Source organism: Wyeomyia smithii, chromosome 2, assembly GCF_029784165.1.
Source record: "Wyeomyia smithii strain HCP4-BCI-WySm-NY-G18 chromosome 2, ASM2978416v1, whole genome shotgun sequence".
Taxonomy (NCBI): domain Eukaryota; kingdom Metazoa; phylum Arthropoda; class Insecta; order Diptera; family Culicidae; genus Wyeomyia; species Wyeomyia smithii.
The window spans coordinates 111,430,745-111,449,303 of record NC_073695.1 but is presented as its reverse complement, the minus strand read 5'-3'; the positions used below and the strand labels follow the sequence as shown (position 1 = coordinate 111,449,303).

The 18,559-nt window shown below is 38.2% G+C and overlaps 1 protein-coding gene across 1 annotated transcript; it reads right to left on the bottom strand.

The window, feature by feature from the left end:
- Positions 1–1,370: 1,370 nt before the first annotated feature.
- Positions 1,371–2,858, bottom strand: LOC129719820 (uncharacterized). Its single transcript, XM_055671230.1, has one exon. The coding sequence runs from the start codon at positions 2,856–2,858 to the stop codon at positions 1,371–1,373; it is 1,488 nt and encodes a 495-aa protein (XP_055527205.1).
- Positions 2,859–18,559: the final 15,701 nt, after the last annotated feature.

Genomic DNA, 18,559 nt, shown 5'->3' with positions numbered 1-18,559 from the left:
AAATTTAATAACTCGCTTCTACCCGAGGTGGGGATTGCTATTTCCCAAATCAACATAGCAACGCCCGGTGCGGTTGCCGCGTTATGGTGGGAGTTGCCAAACTAGCTTTAGAAACTTCAATTTAGCCACTGGTGGGCTTGCTCTAAGTAGTGAGCGCTTCTAACAATTATGTACCAGAATACAACAACAGCGTCAACTATCGTAACAAAGTTAAAAAGCGAGCTTTGTTGTATCCTGGGCAATTTATTTAATTCTTCGGTCATGTCACGATTCGTCAAAATGCACAAACTTGTTTTAAACGTGTATATATGGAACAAGTTCAATTTTATTTTGGGTTGCATCACATGACATGACATGAAGTATATTTGTTTGTAACATAAATCAGCCTTGCATATATTATTCTGCATAAACTATTTCAACGTAGCTGAGTAGTAAGTAAATAATATGTCTCGTAAATTTTTCGTTACAAGTAAACGTACTTCAATTTCAAATGCAATTATTCTCAATTTACTTCTGCAATTATCTATATCTCACTGATCAAATGAAGTTCAGAGGAAACGGCACGTTATCTGTTCTTTTTCTTTGTACTCAATAATAACAAAATTGGTTATCGAGGATACAAGTTCATCACATGGTTTTGTTGAGACAGTTGATGCTGTTGTTGTATCAATGTTCAATTTGAGAAGTTTTAAGTATAAGTAGCGCGAACTAAAATTGGTGGAATTTGAGCAAATGAGTGTCTTATAAGAAACAGCCATTGCTTTGTACGTAGTGTACTTGTTGCGATAGCAACGGACAGACAGATTTTTTTCCGGTTTTAAACTCGTTTTTATTGTACAGGAACAGAGTTGTAAATCCCTTCGGGGAACATAATGAAAATACAATCATTATTGCTTATGTACGTAACAGTTTTTTTTTATCTTTACCATTTAGTTAGCAAATTATATCTTTTTACTCACGTTTAGTCTCCTTCTGTTGTTTATCCGTACTATAACAACCTGTATTAGAACAGCCCGTACTTTTAGAAATTCGTACTAACTATAACGGAGTAATCCTGTAATCGTGACATTTAGGTTAAGCGATTTTAATTTAATTAAACTTTTACCTTTTACCAGACTTTTAGCTTATAAGAAAACCCGTACTAATAGTTTAAGTTAGATGTAGGTATAATAACAATGAATTATTAGATGTAAGTATAATTTTAAATGTAATCTAATTCCAGCAGTATAAGAACTTCTTCTGAACCTCGTTTATCAGTAACTTAAGCGAGTTCACTCTGACAACTTTTACCTTTTTCTCCACTTCCTTTCATCTGTCAATGCACTCGTAGACAGTTGAGCATCCAGGGTTGTTCATCGGCCGTCGTCGGCTCAAGATTGTACAGATGGAGGTGCATCACATCCCACAGGGTTGTGACACTCCCCCTCGGTACGCCACTGGGTTTCATGTGGTTTACCTTCCTTTGCACTGACGTCTAAAACTGCAATCTTGGTCGCTGGTCTCTCGAGGAGTCCTCTGGTTGTTTGCACAGTCACGCGGCGAACTTGTCCGTCCTTAGCCTTGACTGCCTCCACCACACGTCCTCGTGGCCAGCAGTTCCGCGGGAGATTGCTGTCAGCGATTAGCACCAAGTCGCCCTCAGCAATGGGTTTCACGGGCTGGAACCATCGAGTCCTACGAGTTAGAGTCGGCAGGTATTCATCAACCCATTTCTTCCAGAACGTATCAGCATACAGCTGGGCCATCCTCCACGAGTGCTTCAATACAATTGATCTGTCATCGAAAGCGATCGGGGGCTTACTCCCATTCGAAGACCCTAACAAAAAATGGTTTGGTGTTAGGGGGGGTTCATTGTCATTATCAAGTGGTATGTCAGTGAGTGGTCTGGAGTTTAGAATCATTTCGATCTCCATGAGCATGGATCGCAAAATTTCATCTGAAGGTAGGCGAGGGGGGTCAAACTCGTTCAATACCTTTTTGACGGACTGGACTAAACGTTCCCAACAGCCTCCAAAGTGCGGAGCGGATGGGGGATTAAACGTCCACTCAGTGTCAGGACCGACAAACTCGGTCTTGAGTTTCTCTTCGTCGACCTGCCTCAAGGCTTCGCGCAGTTCTCGGGAAGCTCCTATGAAGTTTGTCCCGCGGTCGCTAACGATCTGTAGCGGCAGGCCCCTCCTGGCAACAAAATTACGCAGCGCTAGTATGCATGAATCTGTTGTCAACGAATGTGCGATTTCAAGGTGCACGCTTCTAGTTGTCATGCAGGTGAATAGGACTCCCCATCTCTTTTCAACGTGTCTGTTCACTAGCACTGACATCGGTCCAAAGTAGTCGATGCCAGTATACGAAAACGGTCGCTGGAAAGCTGTCAACCGGGAACGTGGTAAATTTCCCATTGCTGGGGGATCGGGTCTTGCACGTCGGATCTTGCAATGCTGACAATTTCTGCGGACTCGGTTGAACTCTGAACGGAGCCGAGGGATGTTGTACTTCATCCGGATCTGGTTCATTGCTGTGTGGTGGTTCTGATGACGGTACGCTACATGGTAGTCAGCGATCACCAAATCAGTCACATAGTGCTGTCTCGGTAGTATTATGGGATTTTTTGTGGCTTCGTCCACCCACTCGCAGGCTTCGATACGCCCTCGCATCCGTAGGACACCGTGTTCATCAAGTGTAGGACTCAACTTGTACAGTGAACTCTTTTTGGGCAACGTATGTTTCCATGGCGACTTCGTCGAGATACTGCTGCGGATTAACTGAATTTCATCGGCGTAAGTTTGCCGTTGAACAAATCGATAAATTGTATTTTCTGCGAGTTTTAGCTCCTCCTGCGTAAGAGCGCCAAGCTCCATGGCGGTACCTTTCCTTTTATGCGAACATTTATGATGAAGCGGTGGCAGTATCCAATTGATCTCAGGAGTCGCTTCCACTTCGAAAACCGTTCAAAGTTTATCGGAGATTCGGTAATTGTGTGATGGAGAATACTGGGTCGGATCTCTTCTAAGGTCGTACCATGATCTGTATTATGGCCTGGCCATTTGTTTTCTGGCCCCCACAAGAAGTCTGGCCCTTGAAACCAACGACTATTTGGCGAAAGATCTGGCACTCTTTGCCATTTTGTACCTTCATCTGCCACGTTTGCTTTAGTAGGCAACCATCTCCACTCGTGCACCTCTGCGGTGTCGAGCATCTCGCTGATCCTGAAGGCCACGAATTGGCTGTAGCGTCGATGATCTGACCGTAACCAGCATATAACATCGCGGGAGTCGGTCCAGAAGACGCGCCGTATGATTTTAGTTCGGTGTGATTTGGCAATATAACCAACCCGAACGCCAGATTTCCTGAAGCAGAATCTTTAAGTAGATAAGAAGGTTACCGATGATACCCATGGGGTCATACACCGCCATCAATGTTCTTAGAACTTCACGCTTCGTAGGCATTCTGACGCCGGACAGCAGTTCCATATTTTGTTTCGGCGACAGCTTGAAGGTGAATGTGTCACTTGCAATATCCCACCACATTCCGAGTACCTTTTCCGTTGACGTTTCCGCACAGAAGCTCATGTTCTTTTCCATGGTATGATTTTCACGCAAGCTATCGATCACGACACTGGAATTGGACAGCCAGTTGCGTATCTCGAAACCTCCTTGAGAATGAATTAACCGTACTTCCCTGGCTAACTTCACAGCTTCCTCCACAGTCTCAACGCTCGCCAACATGTCGTCGACATAGTGTTCATACTTGATACACTCGACCGCTCTTTGATACTGCTCCTCGAATCTGTCCGCGTTATGGTTTTTAACATAGTGGGCACTACTCGGCGAACAAGCTGCGCCGAACGTCATGACTGTTACTACGTACACGTCTGGCTCATCGTCCGGCTTTCCGCTAGCCCACAGGATCATTTGACTTCGCTGTTCTTGGAAGAACATCTCCCGGATGTCTCCTACTACGGCTACACGGAACTCACGGAACTTGTATAAAACAGCAAGGAGTGATACCAGTTGATCAGGTCCCGTAAGGAGGAACGAGTTTAGCGAAACTCCGTTAATCTTTGCCGCCGCATCGAACACTATTTTCAGCTTCCCGGGTTTGTTCGGGTTAGTGACCGGAAATATTGGTAGGTATCAGTCCTTGGGACGCCTCTCCACTTTCTCCGCCTCGGAGAGCCGCCGAATGTAGCCTTTACTCTCGTATTCAGACATCTTCGCACGCATTGTTGCGGCTAGCTCAGGTTCTCGCTTCATTCGTTTTTGCAGACAAGCCCAGCGTTTCAAAGCCATTCCCTTGTTGTCGGGTAGGTTTATTCGATCGTAACGCCACAGAAGACCTGTCTCGTAGCAGTTTCCAATCAGTCGTGTTTCGGAAGATAGGATTTTTATTGCTCGCTCTTCATCCTTCGAAGCTATCAGTTTAGGTGTTCCGGAGATCCCTATGGACTCGATCAAGAAGAACTCTTTCAAGGCAGTATTAAGATCCTTTTCCTCCTCCTTCACACACGGGCATATGTGAAAACTATGGTACCCATTACGACCAGAATCTTTCCGGCTGAGTTCCATTGGGCATAGACCGTATACTATCCAGCCAAGGCGGGTTTTAGACGCCATCGGTTCATTTCTACCACCTTCTACACTTTTCAGGGCAGAGCCTAGACGACAGTTGTTCATTCCTATTAGGATTCGTGGGGACACATTCTCATAGGATTCCAGGGGCAGCCCTTTTAGGTAGCTGAACTTGGCGACCATCTGCGATACTGATACCGACTGCTTCGGGAGAGAAAGATCCTGAACCGTATGGACTTCCGGGAGCTCAAAAATCTCGCTGGTGTCCTTTATTCCTGAGATCTTCAATGCCAACACTACCGAGTTGTTTTCACGACGTTGGTGACCACCTGTCCAGTCGAGGCATAGTGGATACGAAGTTCCTTTAAGACCTAGTTCTCTCAACAAACCGTGCTCCATTAAGGTTGCCGATGACCCATCATCAAGGAAGGCGAAGGTTTTCACTTGCTTTCCCTTGCCATATATAGTCACGGGAACGTACCGGAACAAGACCTTCTTCGTTGCCTTCGAATGCGTGTTACAGCTCTGCGTTGATGTACCCTCAGTCGACTTCTCTGATTCGGACGTTACTGTCTTACTATATCGCTTGTCGTCGTGAAGCAACTTACTGTGCATAAATGTGCACCCATTCCTCCCGCATGGCGTTTTGACTTGGCAGGCACCGAAATGCTTCCGTAGACACTTCCTACACAGCTTCTGTTCCTTGACAAAGGTCCAACGGGACCCGACGTCCATGTTGAGAAACTTTTGGCACTTCTCTGGACCGCTACAGTCGTTCAAACATACATTGCACCCTTTTACAGCTCTCTGCAGACGATCCCTTGCATTTGCTTCGGTGATGGGGTTGCTCTCGGAGTGAACAATAATATAATCCTCCTTTCTGCCACGTCTTTCTGGTTTCGGAACACTCATTGATGGCATTGTGACTGCACTTGCCGCCTCAACCAATTCTCCCAACCAATCCCCGAGTTCTGATAGCGTAACTCTGGGTAGATGTTGTCGATGAAAGGCCCAATTCAACCGAATAGATGGTGGCAGTTTTTCGGTTAATTCTTGGAGCAGAGCCACGTTGCACATGTACTCGTCGAGACCTGAAGCCGCGATGGTTGCGCAGACATTTTGCACTGCTACTCCGAAATCTATCAGTGTGTGCAATTTCTCGGCCCTCGGCGCTGGCATCTCCCGTATCTTATTCACCAGAGTGTGAACAATAATCTCCGGTCTCCCGAAAAGAGTTTTCAGTGTCGAAATTATTCCCGGTAAATTGGCAGGATGAAGAAGGCGGCAACGCACCAGTTCCAACGCCTTTCCCTTCAAACTTCGTTGGAGTCGCAGCAAGTTTTCTTCATCGCTATATCCGCAAATCCTTGTCGAATTTTCGTAACTCGCTATGAAAAGCGGCCACTCTTCTGGGTTCCCTGAAAACATGGGTAGTTCCTTATTAACAGCCTGTCGCGCAGAGATCTGGTTTTGACTCAACGAAACATATCCGGGAAAGTCACTAGCTCTCGGCTGAAACCCTGTCGCCAAGGGATTCAGCCCAGTACTTCCGCTAGCCGAGCCTCCATCAGCATGTGCTTGCCGAAGAAGAAGTCGATTTCGCTCTTCCAAATGCTTCCTTTCCAGTGCCTGCATTTTTTCCAGCATTTTCATTTCATTCACTATAACCTCATTCTCCTGGGGAACATCCTGTTCGTTGATTCGCGGCAACGGGATACCAGTCGAACTCGCCGTCGGTCCTATTCCGTTTGACCCGGTTAACTGGTGTTGTCTTTCCACCTGTTCTAGTACTCGCCGCTCCGAATCTCTCAGCTCTTGTTCATATTTAGCCCTTTGATCCTTAAGCTCGTTCGTCCGCAGTACGTCTTTTTCCTTAAGGAATTCGCTCAAAGCTTTTCTGCATCGCCGCTAATTGCGTCCGTAAATATTCTTCCAGCTTCGAATCCGTTGGTTGGCCAGTTCCCGGCTTTGGTATCGTTCCAGTATTGCTGTTAGGGGTTGATGTACCAGATGGATGTTGCTTCGCTGCTTCGACACATTTCAGACAGCACCACTCCCGATCCTGTACACTCGAATCCTCGCTAACACACGCGAAATGATACCACTGATCGCACGAATCACACGCTACCATACGGTCATTATCCGGTTTCCGACATATTTCGCAACTAACACCCGGCAGTGGCTTGGGTGATGCCGCTCGCCCATCACTTTTCTTTGACATACCGAATGACTTGAACCCCCGATCGTAAACGGATTTACAAAAGTGTTGCGATAGCAACGGACAGACAGATTTTTTTCCGGTTTTTAACTCGTTTTTATTGTACAGGAACAGAGTTGTAAATCCCTTCGGGGAACATAATGAAAATACAATCATTATTGCTTATGTACGTAGCAGTTTTTTTTTATCTTTACCATTTAGTTAGCAAATTATATCTTTTTACTCACGTTTAGTCTCCTTCTGTTGTTTATCCGTACTATTACAACCTGTATTAGAACAGCCCGTACTTTTAGAAATTCGTACTAACTATAACGGAGTAATCCTGTAATCGTGACATTTAGGTTAAGCGATTTTAATTTAATTAAACTTTTACCTTTTACCAAACTTTTAGCTTATAAGAAAACCCGTACTAATAGTTTAAGTTAGATGTAGGTATAATAACAATGAATTATTAGATGTAAGTATAATTTTAAATGTAATCTAATTCCAGTAGTATAAGAACTTTTTCTGAACCTCGTTTATCAGTAACTTAAGCGAGCTCACTCTGACAACTTTTACCTTTTTCTCCACTTCCTTTCATCTGTCAATGCACTCGTAGACAGTTGAGCATCCAGGGTTGTTCATCGGCCGTCGGCGGCTCAAGATTGTACAGATGGAGGTGCATCACATCCCACAGGGTTGTGACAGTACTGTAATGCCAAATTAGCTCGAGCAGCAACTAAAAAATGCCATTGATTCATATCTAGTGTACAACGTTATTATTGTGGGGTTGAAACATTGTCCAGAATCAAGGTGTTCAGGCGTCCTATACAACATGGTTTATGAATCTGCTTGGTAAAGTGGGGTGAAAAAGTAGTTCGATAATTAGTGCGAAGAAGGTTTTTGTCCAGTTAACAGATTAAGTAAAATTCGAGTGAGCGGGAGTACTACACCATGAAGCCTTTGAGCTTTAATGTTTGTAGAGGAGAATTGGAGGAGTTGCAAATGGAAACTGAATTATACTTACCTGCTATACAGCCTTATACATAAAAATAAAAATAATGAAATAAATTAAGAATAATAATAATAATAATAATAATAATAATAATAATAATAGTAATAGTAATAGCAATGGCAATAGCAATAGCAATAGCAATAGCAATAGCAATAGTAATAGTAATAGTAATAGTAATAGTAATAGTAATAGTAATAGTAATAGTAATAGTAATAGTAATAGTAATAGTAATAGTAATAGTAATAGTAATAGTAATAGTAATAGTAATAGTAATAGTAATAGTAATAGTAATAGTAATAGTAATAGTAATAGTAATAGTAATAGTAATAGTAATAGTAATAGTAATAGTAATAGTAATAGTAATAGTAATAGTAATAGTAATAGTAATAGTAATAGTAATAGTAATAGTAATAGTAATAGTAATAGTAATAGTAATAGTAATAGTAATAGTAATAGTAATAGTAATAGTAATAGTAATAGTAATAGTAATAGTAATAGTAATAGTAATAGTAATAGTAATAGTAATAGTAATAGTAATAGTAATAGTAATAGTAATAGTAATAGTAATAGTAATAGTAATAGTAATAGTAATAGTAATAGTAATAGTAATAGTAATAGTAATAGTAATAGTAATAGTAATAGTAATAGTAATAGTAATAGTAATAGTAATAGTAATAGTAATAGTAATAGTAATAGTAATAGTAATAGTAATAGTAATAGTAATAGTAATAGTAATAGTAATAGTAATAGTAATAGTAATAGTAATAGTAATAGTAATAGTAATAGTAATAGTAATAGTAATAGTAATAGTAATAGTAATAGTAATAGTAATAGTAATAGTAATAGTAATAGTAATAGTAATAGTAATAGTAATAGTAATAGTAATAGTAATAGTAATAGTAATAGTAATAGTAATAGTAATAGTAATAGTAATAGTAATAGTAATAGTAATAGTAATAGTAATAGTAATAGTAATAGTAATAGTAATAGTAATAGTAATAGTAATAGTAATAGTAATAATAATAATAATAATAATAATAATAATAATAATAATAATAATAATAATAATAATAATAATAATAATAATAATAATAATAATAATAACAATAATAAAAATAATAGTAATAATCATAATAACAATCATTATCATCGCCGGCATCTCCATTTTGGAATTATTATAGTTTTGATACATTCACCTGGTATAAATTGTCAATTGGCTCTGCTACTATGAAATGAGAAATTAGACTTAAATTATGTCAGGATCCATAACTTTTATCCACTGTCTTTGCAAGGCTTCGGAGTAAGCATATTCATCAACGCTATTGTTTACGAAATTATTCGTGTACCGGATAGACAGGTTTGCTGTGCTGTGTTAGTTCCTAGGCACTGAACAAGTCTGTCGTCGTATCGTTGAACTCTGGTTTAGCACACTCCTAGTATCACCAGACTGTAACCACTAACTCGTAATTGTCCTGTTATTTGAGCTTCAATAAACAGGTTGGCTGCGAATAATAATAATTGTCATATTATATCTGGAGCAATTAAGGTAAAGTTAATTGGAAAAAATTACCTGTAACACAGATTGAGCACACGGATATACTTTTCTGTTCAAAACCTTAATCCTGAATCTCAAGGTTCGTTTTCTGTTTCTGACCTCTATTAACAACTACTTATATTTTGCAGATCGTAGATTTCAATATTTCAAAGTCGAAGGAAATATTACTGTTCTTCGGCAAGAGCACATTGTAATGAGCATAGTTAGAACCAGCGTTAATTAGATGTAGCATTATTGGAGGAGCTGTTATAATTTCCGGCTTTACTGCGTACGTCTTTTGGCCATATTCAACATCTTTAAGAATATATATGTATCGCTCTAGTATCATACTCAGGGCGAACAACGAGTCTTGATTACCCCACTGGCCATCTTTAGAGCAAATGCTTAATAAATCAGATACGCTCTCGGATTCAATGAATCCATTTCTTGCGAGTATGTTGAAAAACTGCTCATTTTTCATTACACTGCCAAAAGCTAGAATCCTCAAATCGTTCGAAAATGTTTCATTTCCAGGAAGCGCATACGAAACAGCGTTCAATTGGCAGTTCCCGTCTCCAGTCATTGGAATTTCTCGAAATTGGGGTAGTATTTGCTGTGAATGTAGTTTGTCTCTGCCAGCATTAAAAATTTGGAAAGGTAACGTCTTGAAATATGTGCTGGTTAAGTCAATGAAACGTTCACAATACTTCAGCTCACGAGGTTTAACTACGAGCAATTCAATTCTGTTTGCAAGCTCGGAATAGTTTGGAAGTATAGCAGCAGGCTCAATCCATTGAATTAAACTTTCATAAGGGTGAAAATCGTCGAAATTTATGTCATTGTTACTGCACTGCATTGACAAGCACGACAATTTCGCAGATGTAATGTCGTTAGTATCACTATCTAGCGAGACTATTTCAATTGGTTCACCAAATTCTACTGGTATTATTTCGTTAGTATCACTATTAAGCGTGACTCTTTCAAGTGATTCTTCAATTTCTACTCGCTCTACTGGCTCTTCTATTTCTACTGGATGCTCCAAACTTTCTTTCTGTATGACGTTTGGAATAATGGCATATAATGGCTTATGATCAGAGAAATAACACTCGTATACTCCTGTTGTTAGCTTGGGTATATTAGAAAACAGTACATCAATTCTTGATCCCAAAATGGTTGTACTTTCATTCAATTGTAGAGTATCATTCAAACCCATATTGCTCATTAATTTTTTGAATTGCACAACTTCCTTGCTTGCAGTCTCGTTCAGATTGAAATTAAAATCACCAACCACAATCGTTGACTGCTGCACGTTAATGTTCAATTTGGAAATTGCTTGTTCAAAATCGTTCAAACTTGCCTTTGGAGATTTATATCCAGTGATTACAGATATTCCATCAAATTCCAGGTGTACTAGATCGACGTGGCTGTTATAATTCTTCCCACTTGATTTGAATTCTAAAACAGAGTTAATCACATTGAATTCTGAATCACTTTTGGAGAAACACATGACACCCTTTGCAATATTTTTCTTCACAAATGCAGGATGCGGTAAGGCGTCTGAACGGTGAACTAATTTGAAATTTGGAATGTTGATTTTCTCATTTGGGTAGGTACAAGCTTCCGAAAAAATCAGTAAACTACATCTTGTGTACCATTTATCAGCCAATATGTGTTTCATGCTTGTATGAAGAGAACGGGTATTCAAATATACTATGGCCGGTCCTTGCAACATAGTTAAATTATTAAATGCAAGAGTGAGTTTTCGTTCCGATCTTAATCGTTCCATTTCTTTCAAACTGGCGGCAATAGTGTTATTACTCTTCATATTCCCTTGAAATATATATATATATATATATATATATATATATATATATATATATATATATATATATATATATATATATATATATATATATATATATATATATATATATATATATATATATATATATATATATATATATATATATATATATATATATATATATATATATATATATAAACCTGAGAGCTTTGTCACTCGACTCAACGCTACATAAATTAACTGACGTGTTAAATTCCCGCCTTTTCGAAAGTCTATGCATACACTTTCATACGTTTGACCTTGGCTTTTTTGTATTGTCAAAGCTTCACAAGGAACTAATGGGAACTGGTCGCGCATCACTTGATAGTCTCTCTGATAATGATTTGTCAGGCTATATAGTTTTCTTGGAATTGGTGTCCATGAAGAGTTTAAGTCATCGTTTTCCATAAACGTTCTATACTGAGCGCGTATCTTTCGACCCACGATATTAGAGGAAAATGTCAAAAAAACTATTCTTGGCTTGTCTGTTCCAGGATCACCAAACACCGCCTCAAGTACAACAGTTGCGCCATTAACCAAACCATCAGATACATCCAGATTTGCTGTAACCATGTATTTAATTTTAGATTTCAGACGTAATGTATATGGATATCCACCGCAGTCTTTTGTTAATTTTTTTTCCAAATTTCTAATTTTTTGTTTTTTTTTTTGTGCAGATGTGAGATTTCCGGTGATTGTGTCAATTGCTGTGCATGTAATTTCCGGTGAAGACGATGCATCAATTTTCTTATTGTTGTAAGTTTCAACGTCCACGTTTCTATAGTACGGCCTTATAGCGTCTTCTGTAACATCGCTTTCTTCCATTTCTCGAGTTTTTATTACTCTAATATCATCATCGGTCATACCCCCTGTGACAAAGTTATTCAATGCACGTATAAAGCTTAGATCATCTTTTTGACGCATAACCTCTGTGAGTTCGAAGAGATAAAACTCATCCCATAAAGGCGAAAGTTCCATCCGAATTAAAGAATGCTTTGGTGCCTTGAATATATATGAGTCCTTCACTGGCGACAGTTGGAGGAAATCTCCAACGGCTAATACTGAAAGACCACCAAATTTTTCATTCCTGCCGGTTATTTGACGAAGCCGAGTGTCTATTCTGCTAAAAATCGTACTTCCAACCATGGATATTTCATCAATGATCAATAGCTTACAATCCATCAGCTGTTGTCTCATTTGGTTAGCTACATCCATTGGCAAATCTGGCATATTCGCACTTTCCTGCAATGGAAGTGCGAACGCCGAGTGAATAGTATTTCCTCCAATTAAAAAAGCGGCTTTTCCAGAAAAAGCGCAAAACAAAACTTTGACGGAGTCTAGATTGAGGTCTTTTGTGACAGTTGACATATATTCTACATTGTACGTTATTAATTGAAAAATTGTCGATATTACCATGCTTTTTCCGACACCAGCAGACCCAGAAATAAATATTGTTAGTGGAATTTTACCAGTCACAAAACATTTGTAAACGTGCATCACAATCTCCTTTTGACGAGTATTGAGTTTGCACAAATTCTCAAATAACTGGTTCACGTCTATTTTAGGAGGAGGTGAATGGTTTAGTATTTTTTGGACGATCCATTCCTCCTCGTACTAAAATATCAATCTCTTGGTCTCTGGGAAGTGGGTCAATAGTTTCTTCATCTTCCTCGTCAAACTGTAATCTTTTCTCGGTTGCAGTTTGAATGGCTTTTTCTAGAGCATCTTCCGGAAATTTGAATATTTTTGCACGATTTTGGATAATTTCGTCATAGTGTAATATGTATTTTGCCTGCCAATTTGCTGACTCAGTTTCTTTTTCTTCATCTCGCCATGGCAAAAATAACAAAAGCTGCTCGCGATAGAAGTTGTCTGCGTCTTGTGCTAGTTTATATCTATATTGCATTAAAAACCAAACAAATGAAAATCAAATATATATATTTCACCCAATTTTTCGTTATTACCTCACAAATCTAATAATCCGAGCTTTTCACGTCTACTCGGTTCCTGAGACTCCATCACATCATCACTATTCTTTTCATCATCCGAAAGATTTTTATCCCGTTGTGGCTTTTTATTGGTGTGGAAGTAAAATGCTGCAAACTCCGCAAGACAAATATCTGCCATTCCTTGACGTTCGGAATAATGTGTGATAACATCTTTACCGGCAATATTTGTCGAATTTGCATCAAGTTCCTGCAGCTCTTTTGGTGACTTCAAAAACACAACTCGATCATCGATGTGACTGGTATTGATAAACATTGATGCCCGACTGAAAGATGTTAGCGGCGTTCCTAAGCAGTGATATACTGCCTCCGATGTCGACATAACGTGCGAATTCAGGAACTTATTGGCAATACAGCGAAAACGTTCATGTAAACTCCTGTTACCTTTTTCCAACTCAGTTTGGAGATCCTTTAACGCTTTAGACAAACCAGACTCAGCTTTGGCTACATAATCAACGATATATTGAGCTGCAGCATATTCGTCCAAAACATATTGCAGATCCACGTTAGCTTCCATCATGTTCAAAATTGTATTACAGGTATTAATGTCCACCTCACAGCTTCTCCGTTTATAAAAACCTAAATTAATCCACCTAGCGGTCAGACCCAGCCTTTCTCATTCAGTTTGTTATTTGTAAAAATAGATTTACATGACCGCTTCAATCCAATAAATGTATATTCACTCTTCAGGTTCTAAAATATTGATGTTGTAATCTTTACATATGAAAATGCAGTCAAGTCTGTCTGTCTGTCTGATCCATATAGGCCCGAAAACTACCGAACCGATCGACGTGAAAATTTGTATGTAGGGGTTTTTGGTGCCGATAAAGGTTCCTATGATAGTTTGAGACTCCTCCCTCTTCTGGAAGGGAGGAGTCCCATACAAATGAAACATAAATTTCTGCACAACTCAAGAACAAACCAAGCAAATGAAACCGAATTTGGCATGTGGATGTTTTAAGGGGTAACTAATATGTCCATAATAGTTGGATGAAACACAAATTTGTCTCGAGAAATAATCAACCAAATGGAACAAAATTTGGCAGGTAAATGTTTTTAGTGGTAACAAATATGTACACAATGGTTGGAAACCCGACTCCCTCTTCTATAAGGGAGCGATCCCATGAAAATGAAACACAAATTTCGCACAGCTCAAGAACCAATCAAGAAAATTCAACCAAATTTGGTATGTGAATGTTTTTAGAGGTAAGAAATATGTCCATAATGGTTTACGCCCCTCCCTCTTCTGGAACTACATGTTTCTTCAAAATTTCTGCACATCTCGCGAACTAATCAACTAAATGGAATCATATTGGCAGGTGAATGTTTTTAGTGGTAACAGGTATGTTCCATAATAGACCTCAGACAATATTTTGGATTGTAAGATGGCAACTTCCGGTTTCTGGAAAACAGCCAAAAATGGCCGATTTCCACCCAATATAATAATATCCGGATCTAGAATAATGCACAGGAGCTAAAATCGACCACAGATAGCATTTTAAATTCTAAGATGGCGACTTCCGGTTTCTGAAAACAGCTGAAAATGACCAAATACCACCCAATATTAGTTTTTCTTTAATCAGTATGGCGTTCGAAATCCAGAAATTGTCTCCAAATGCCATTATGAAATCCAAAAAGGCGACTTCCGGTGTCGGAAAAACAGTGGCAAATGACCAAATACCACCCAATATGGGTATTTCCGGAACCGTAATGATACACTGGAGCCACAAATCGACTTCAGACAACATTTTGAATTGTAAGATGGTAACTTCCGTTTTCTGCAAAACAGCCTGAAATGGACGATTCCCATTAAATATGAGTATTTCTGGAACCAGAAAGATGCACAGAAGCTAAAAATTGATCACAGACACTATCTTGAATTTTAAGATGGTGACTTCTGGTGTCTAGCAAACAGCCGGAAATGACCAAATACCATTCATTATGAATGTTTTCGGAACCAGAATTACGCCCAGATGACAGAAATTGATTTCACAGGCAATTTTGAAGTCCAAAATGACGACTTTGTATTCTGAAAAACAGTCCAAAGTGACAAAATATCACCCAATGAGTTTTTCTTCAACCAGTATCCTAAATACAATTTTGAAATCCAAGATGGCGACTACCGGTTTGTGAAAAACAGCCTAAAATAAACAAATACTATCCAATATGAGTATCTCTGGAAACAGAATGATGCAAGGAGCTAACAATTGACCTCAGGCACCATTTTGAATTGCTAAATGGCAACTTATAGACAACAGTCGGAAATGACCGAATAATTCTCAATATGGATATTTCCGTAAACGTGATGATGCATAGCAACCAAACATTGACCCTGGACACCATTTCGAATTTAAAGACGACCACTTTTAGTGTCTGGAAAATAACCTAAAATACCTCCCAATATGGGTATTTCTGGTGTCAGATTGATGCCAGAAAGTCTGCTGAAAATGACAGAATACCACCCAATACGAATATATTCAGAATTAAAGCGATGTACAGAAGCCAAAAGTTGAGGATATTGTCATTTCGATAAAACCAATCATTTCAAACGGTTTGTTATTTGACTTTGATCATATCCTATGACCGTTTCGTCGTGCATTTGCAGACTTTAAACACATTGCAAGGAATCAATGAATTTGGAACGTTCAAATAGTACGATACCACATTTAAATTATGTTGAGGCCACATATATCGATCAAAGCAGGTATAGTTTTAAATAGTCTTTGAATTTCTCTTCTTTCCATAACTTTTGAGCCACATATCAAATTGTTATGAAGTTTGTTATTTGTAAATTTGAGAGATGACTCGTTCGTATGACACTAGTTATGTTCAAATAAGTCATGTAATCTTTGAGATAATAGTCTTTCGTTGTTTTATTAACAATTTAATACATAACGGTTGCTTTAGTTCGATTATAATCAAATGAAATGGGAACGTGTAGGGCAGCCAAACTTTGAAACCACGTGTTCAATCATAATTCATCAGTTAACCCTCAACTAGCCCACTCAGCTGATAATAATAATCAAATCGGTTGTGTAGTTTCTGAGATAATGAAGTTTCGTGATTTTCACAAGTCGGTACATTACAAATGAAGTTACAGTTCGATTACAGTAAAATTCAATAGGGTCTTCTAAGGCAGCTGGACCATTCATTTGACACTAATTTTGTGGAAATCGGGTCGGCCATCTCTGAGATAAGTGAGTGAGTCCAGGTAGTCTTCGGAATATGTTCCTTTGCATAGCTGGATTTCACATTTTGAAACATAACAGGCAAAGTGATAGTCCGATTGCAAAACAAATCAATAGGGTCTTATGGGGCAACTAGACCTTCCATTTGACACTGATTTTATGAAAATCGGTTCAGCCATCTCTGAGAAACATGAGTGAGATTAAACAGTCTTCAGAACACGTTCTTTCCATAGTTCCAAAGTTAAAGGTTTTTTTGGTAGCCCGTTCTTTTGAGACCAATTTTGTTCAAATCGGCTGTGTAGTTTCTGAGATATTGTTGATTCGTGATTTTCACATTTTTAAACATAACCTCTAAACTAAAAATCCGATTACAATGAAATTCATTAGGGTCTTATGGGGCAATAAGACCTTTCATTTGCAATTATTTTCATAAAAATCGGTCCGGCCATCTCTGAGAAAAGTGAGTGAGAATAAAATTCTGCTTATACACACACACACACACACACACACACATACATACAAAAAATGCTCAGCTCGTCGAGCTGAGTCGAGTGATATATGCCATTCGGCCCTTTGGAGCACTTTTATACTTTCGGTTTTGCAAGTGATTGCTATACCTTTCTAGGAGAAAGGCAAAAAGTTCAATGATTTTTCAGTTTCAAAAACCGATCTCAGATATCGAACCTTTTAGAATACATATTATTTACACAATTAAAATTATAATACCAACATCTCTATATATATATATATATATATATATATATATATATATATATATATATATATATATATTATACGTGCATTGAATAACTTTGTCACAGGGGGTATGACCGATGATGATATTAGAGTAATAAAAACTCGAGAAATGGAAGAAAGCGATGTTACAGAAGACGCTATAAGGCCGTACTATAGAAACGTGGACGTTGAAACTTACAACAATAAGAAAATTGATGCATCGTCTTCACCGGAAATTACATGCACAGCAATTGACACAATCACCGGAAATCTCACATCTGCACAAAAAAAAAAAACAAAAAATTAGAAATTTGGAAAAAAAATTAACAAAAGACTGCGGTGGATATCCATATACATTACGTCTGAAATCTAAAATTAAATACATGGTTACAGCAAATCTGGATGTATCTGATGGTTTGGTTAATGGCGCAACTGTTGTACTTGAGGCGGTGTTTGGTGATCCTGGAACAGACAAGCCAAGAATAGTTTTTTTGACATTTTCCTCTAATATCGTGGGTCGAAAGATACGCGCTCAGTATAGAACGTTTATGGAAAACGATGACTTAAACTCTTCATGGACACCAATTCCAAGAAAACTATATAGCCTGACAAATCATTATCAGAGAGACTATCAAGTGATGCGCGACCAGTTCCCATTAGTTCCTTGTGAAGCTTTGACAATACAAAAAAGCCAAGGTCAAACGTATGAAAGTGTATGCATAGACTTTCGAAAAGGCGGGAATTTAACACGTCAGTTAATTTATGTAGCGTTGAGTCGAGTGACAAAGCTCTCAGGTTTATATATATATATATATATATATATATATATATATATATATATATATATATATATATATATATATATATATATATATATATATATATATATATATATATATATATATATATATATATATATATATATATATATATATATATATATATATATATATATATATATATATATATATATATATATATATATATATATATATATTTCAAGGGAATATGAAGAGTAATAACACTATTGCCGCCAGTTTGAAAGAAATGGAACGATTAAGATCGGAACGAAAACTCACTCTTGCATTTAATAATTTAACTATGTTGCAAGGACCGGCCATAGTATATTTGAATACCCGTTCTCTTCATACAAGCATGAAACACATATTGGCTGATAAATGGTACACAAGATGTAGTTTACTGATTTTTTCGGAAGCTTGTACCTACCCAAATGAGAAAATCAACATTCCAAATTTCAAATTAGTTCACCGTTCAGACGCCTTACGGCATCCTGCATTTGTGAAGAAAAATATTGCAAAGGGTGTCATGTGTTTCTCCAAAAGTGATTCAGAATTCAATGTGATTAACTCTGTTTTAGAATTCAAATCAAGTGGGAAGAATTATAACAGCCACGTCGATCTAGTACACCTGGAATTTGATGGAATATCTGTAATCACTGGATATAAATCTCCA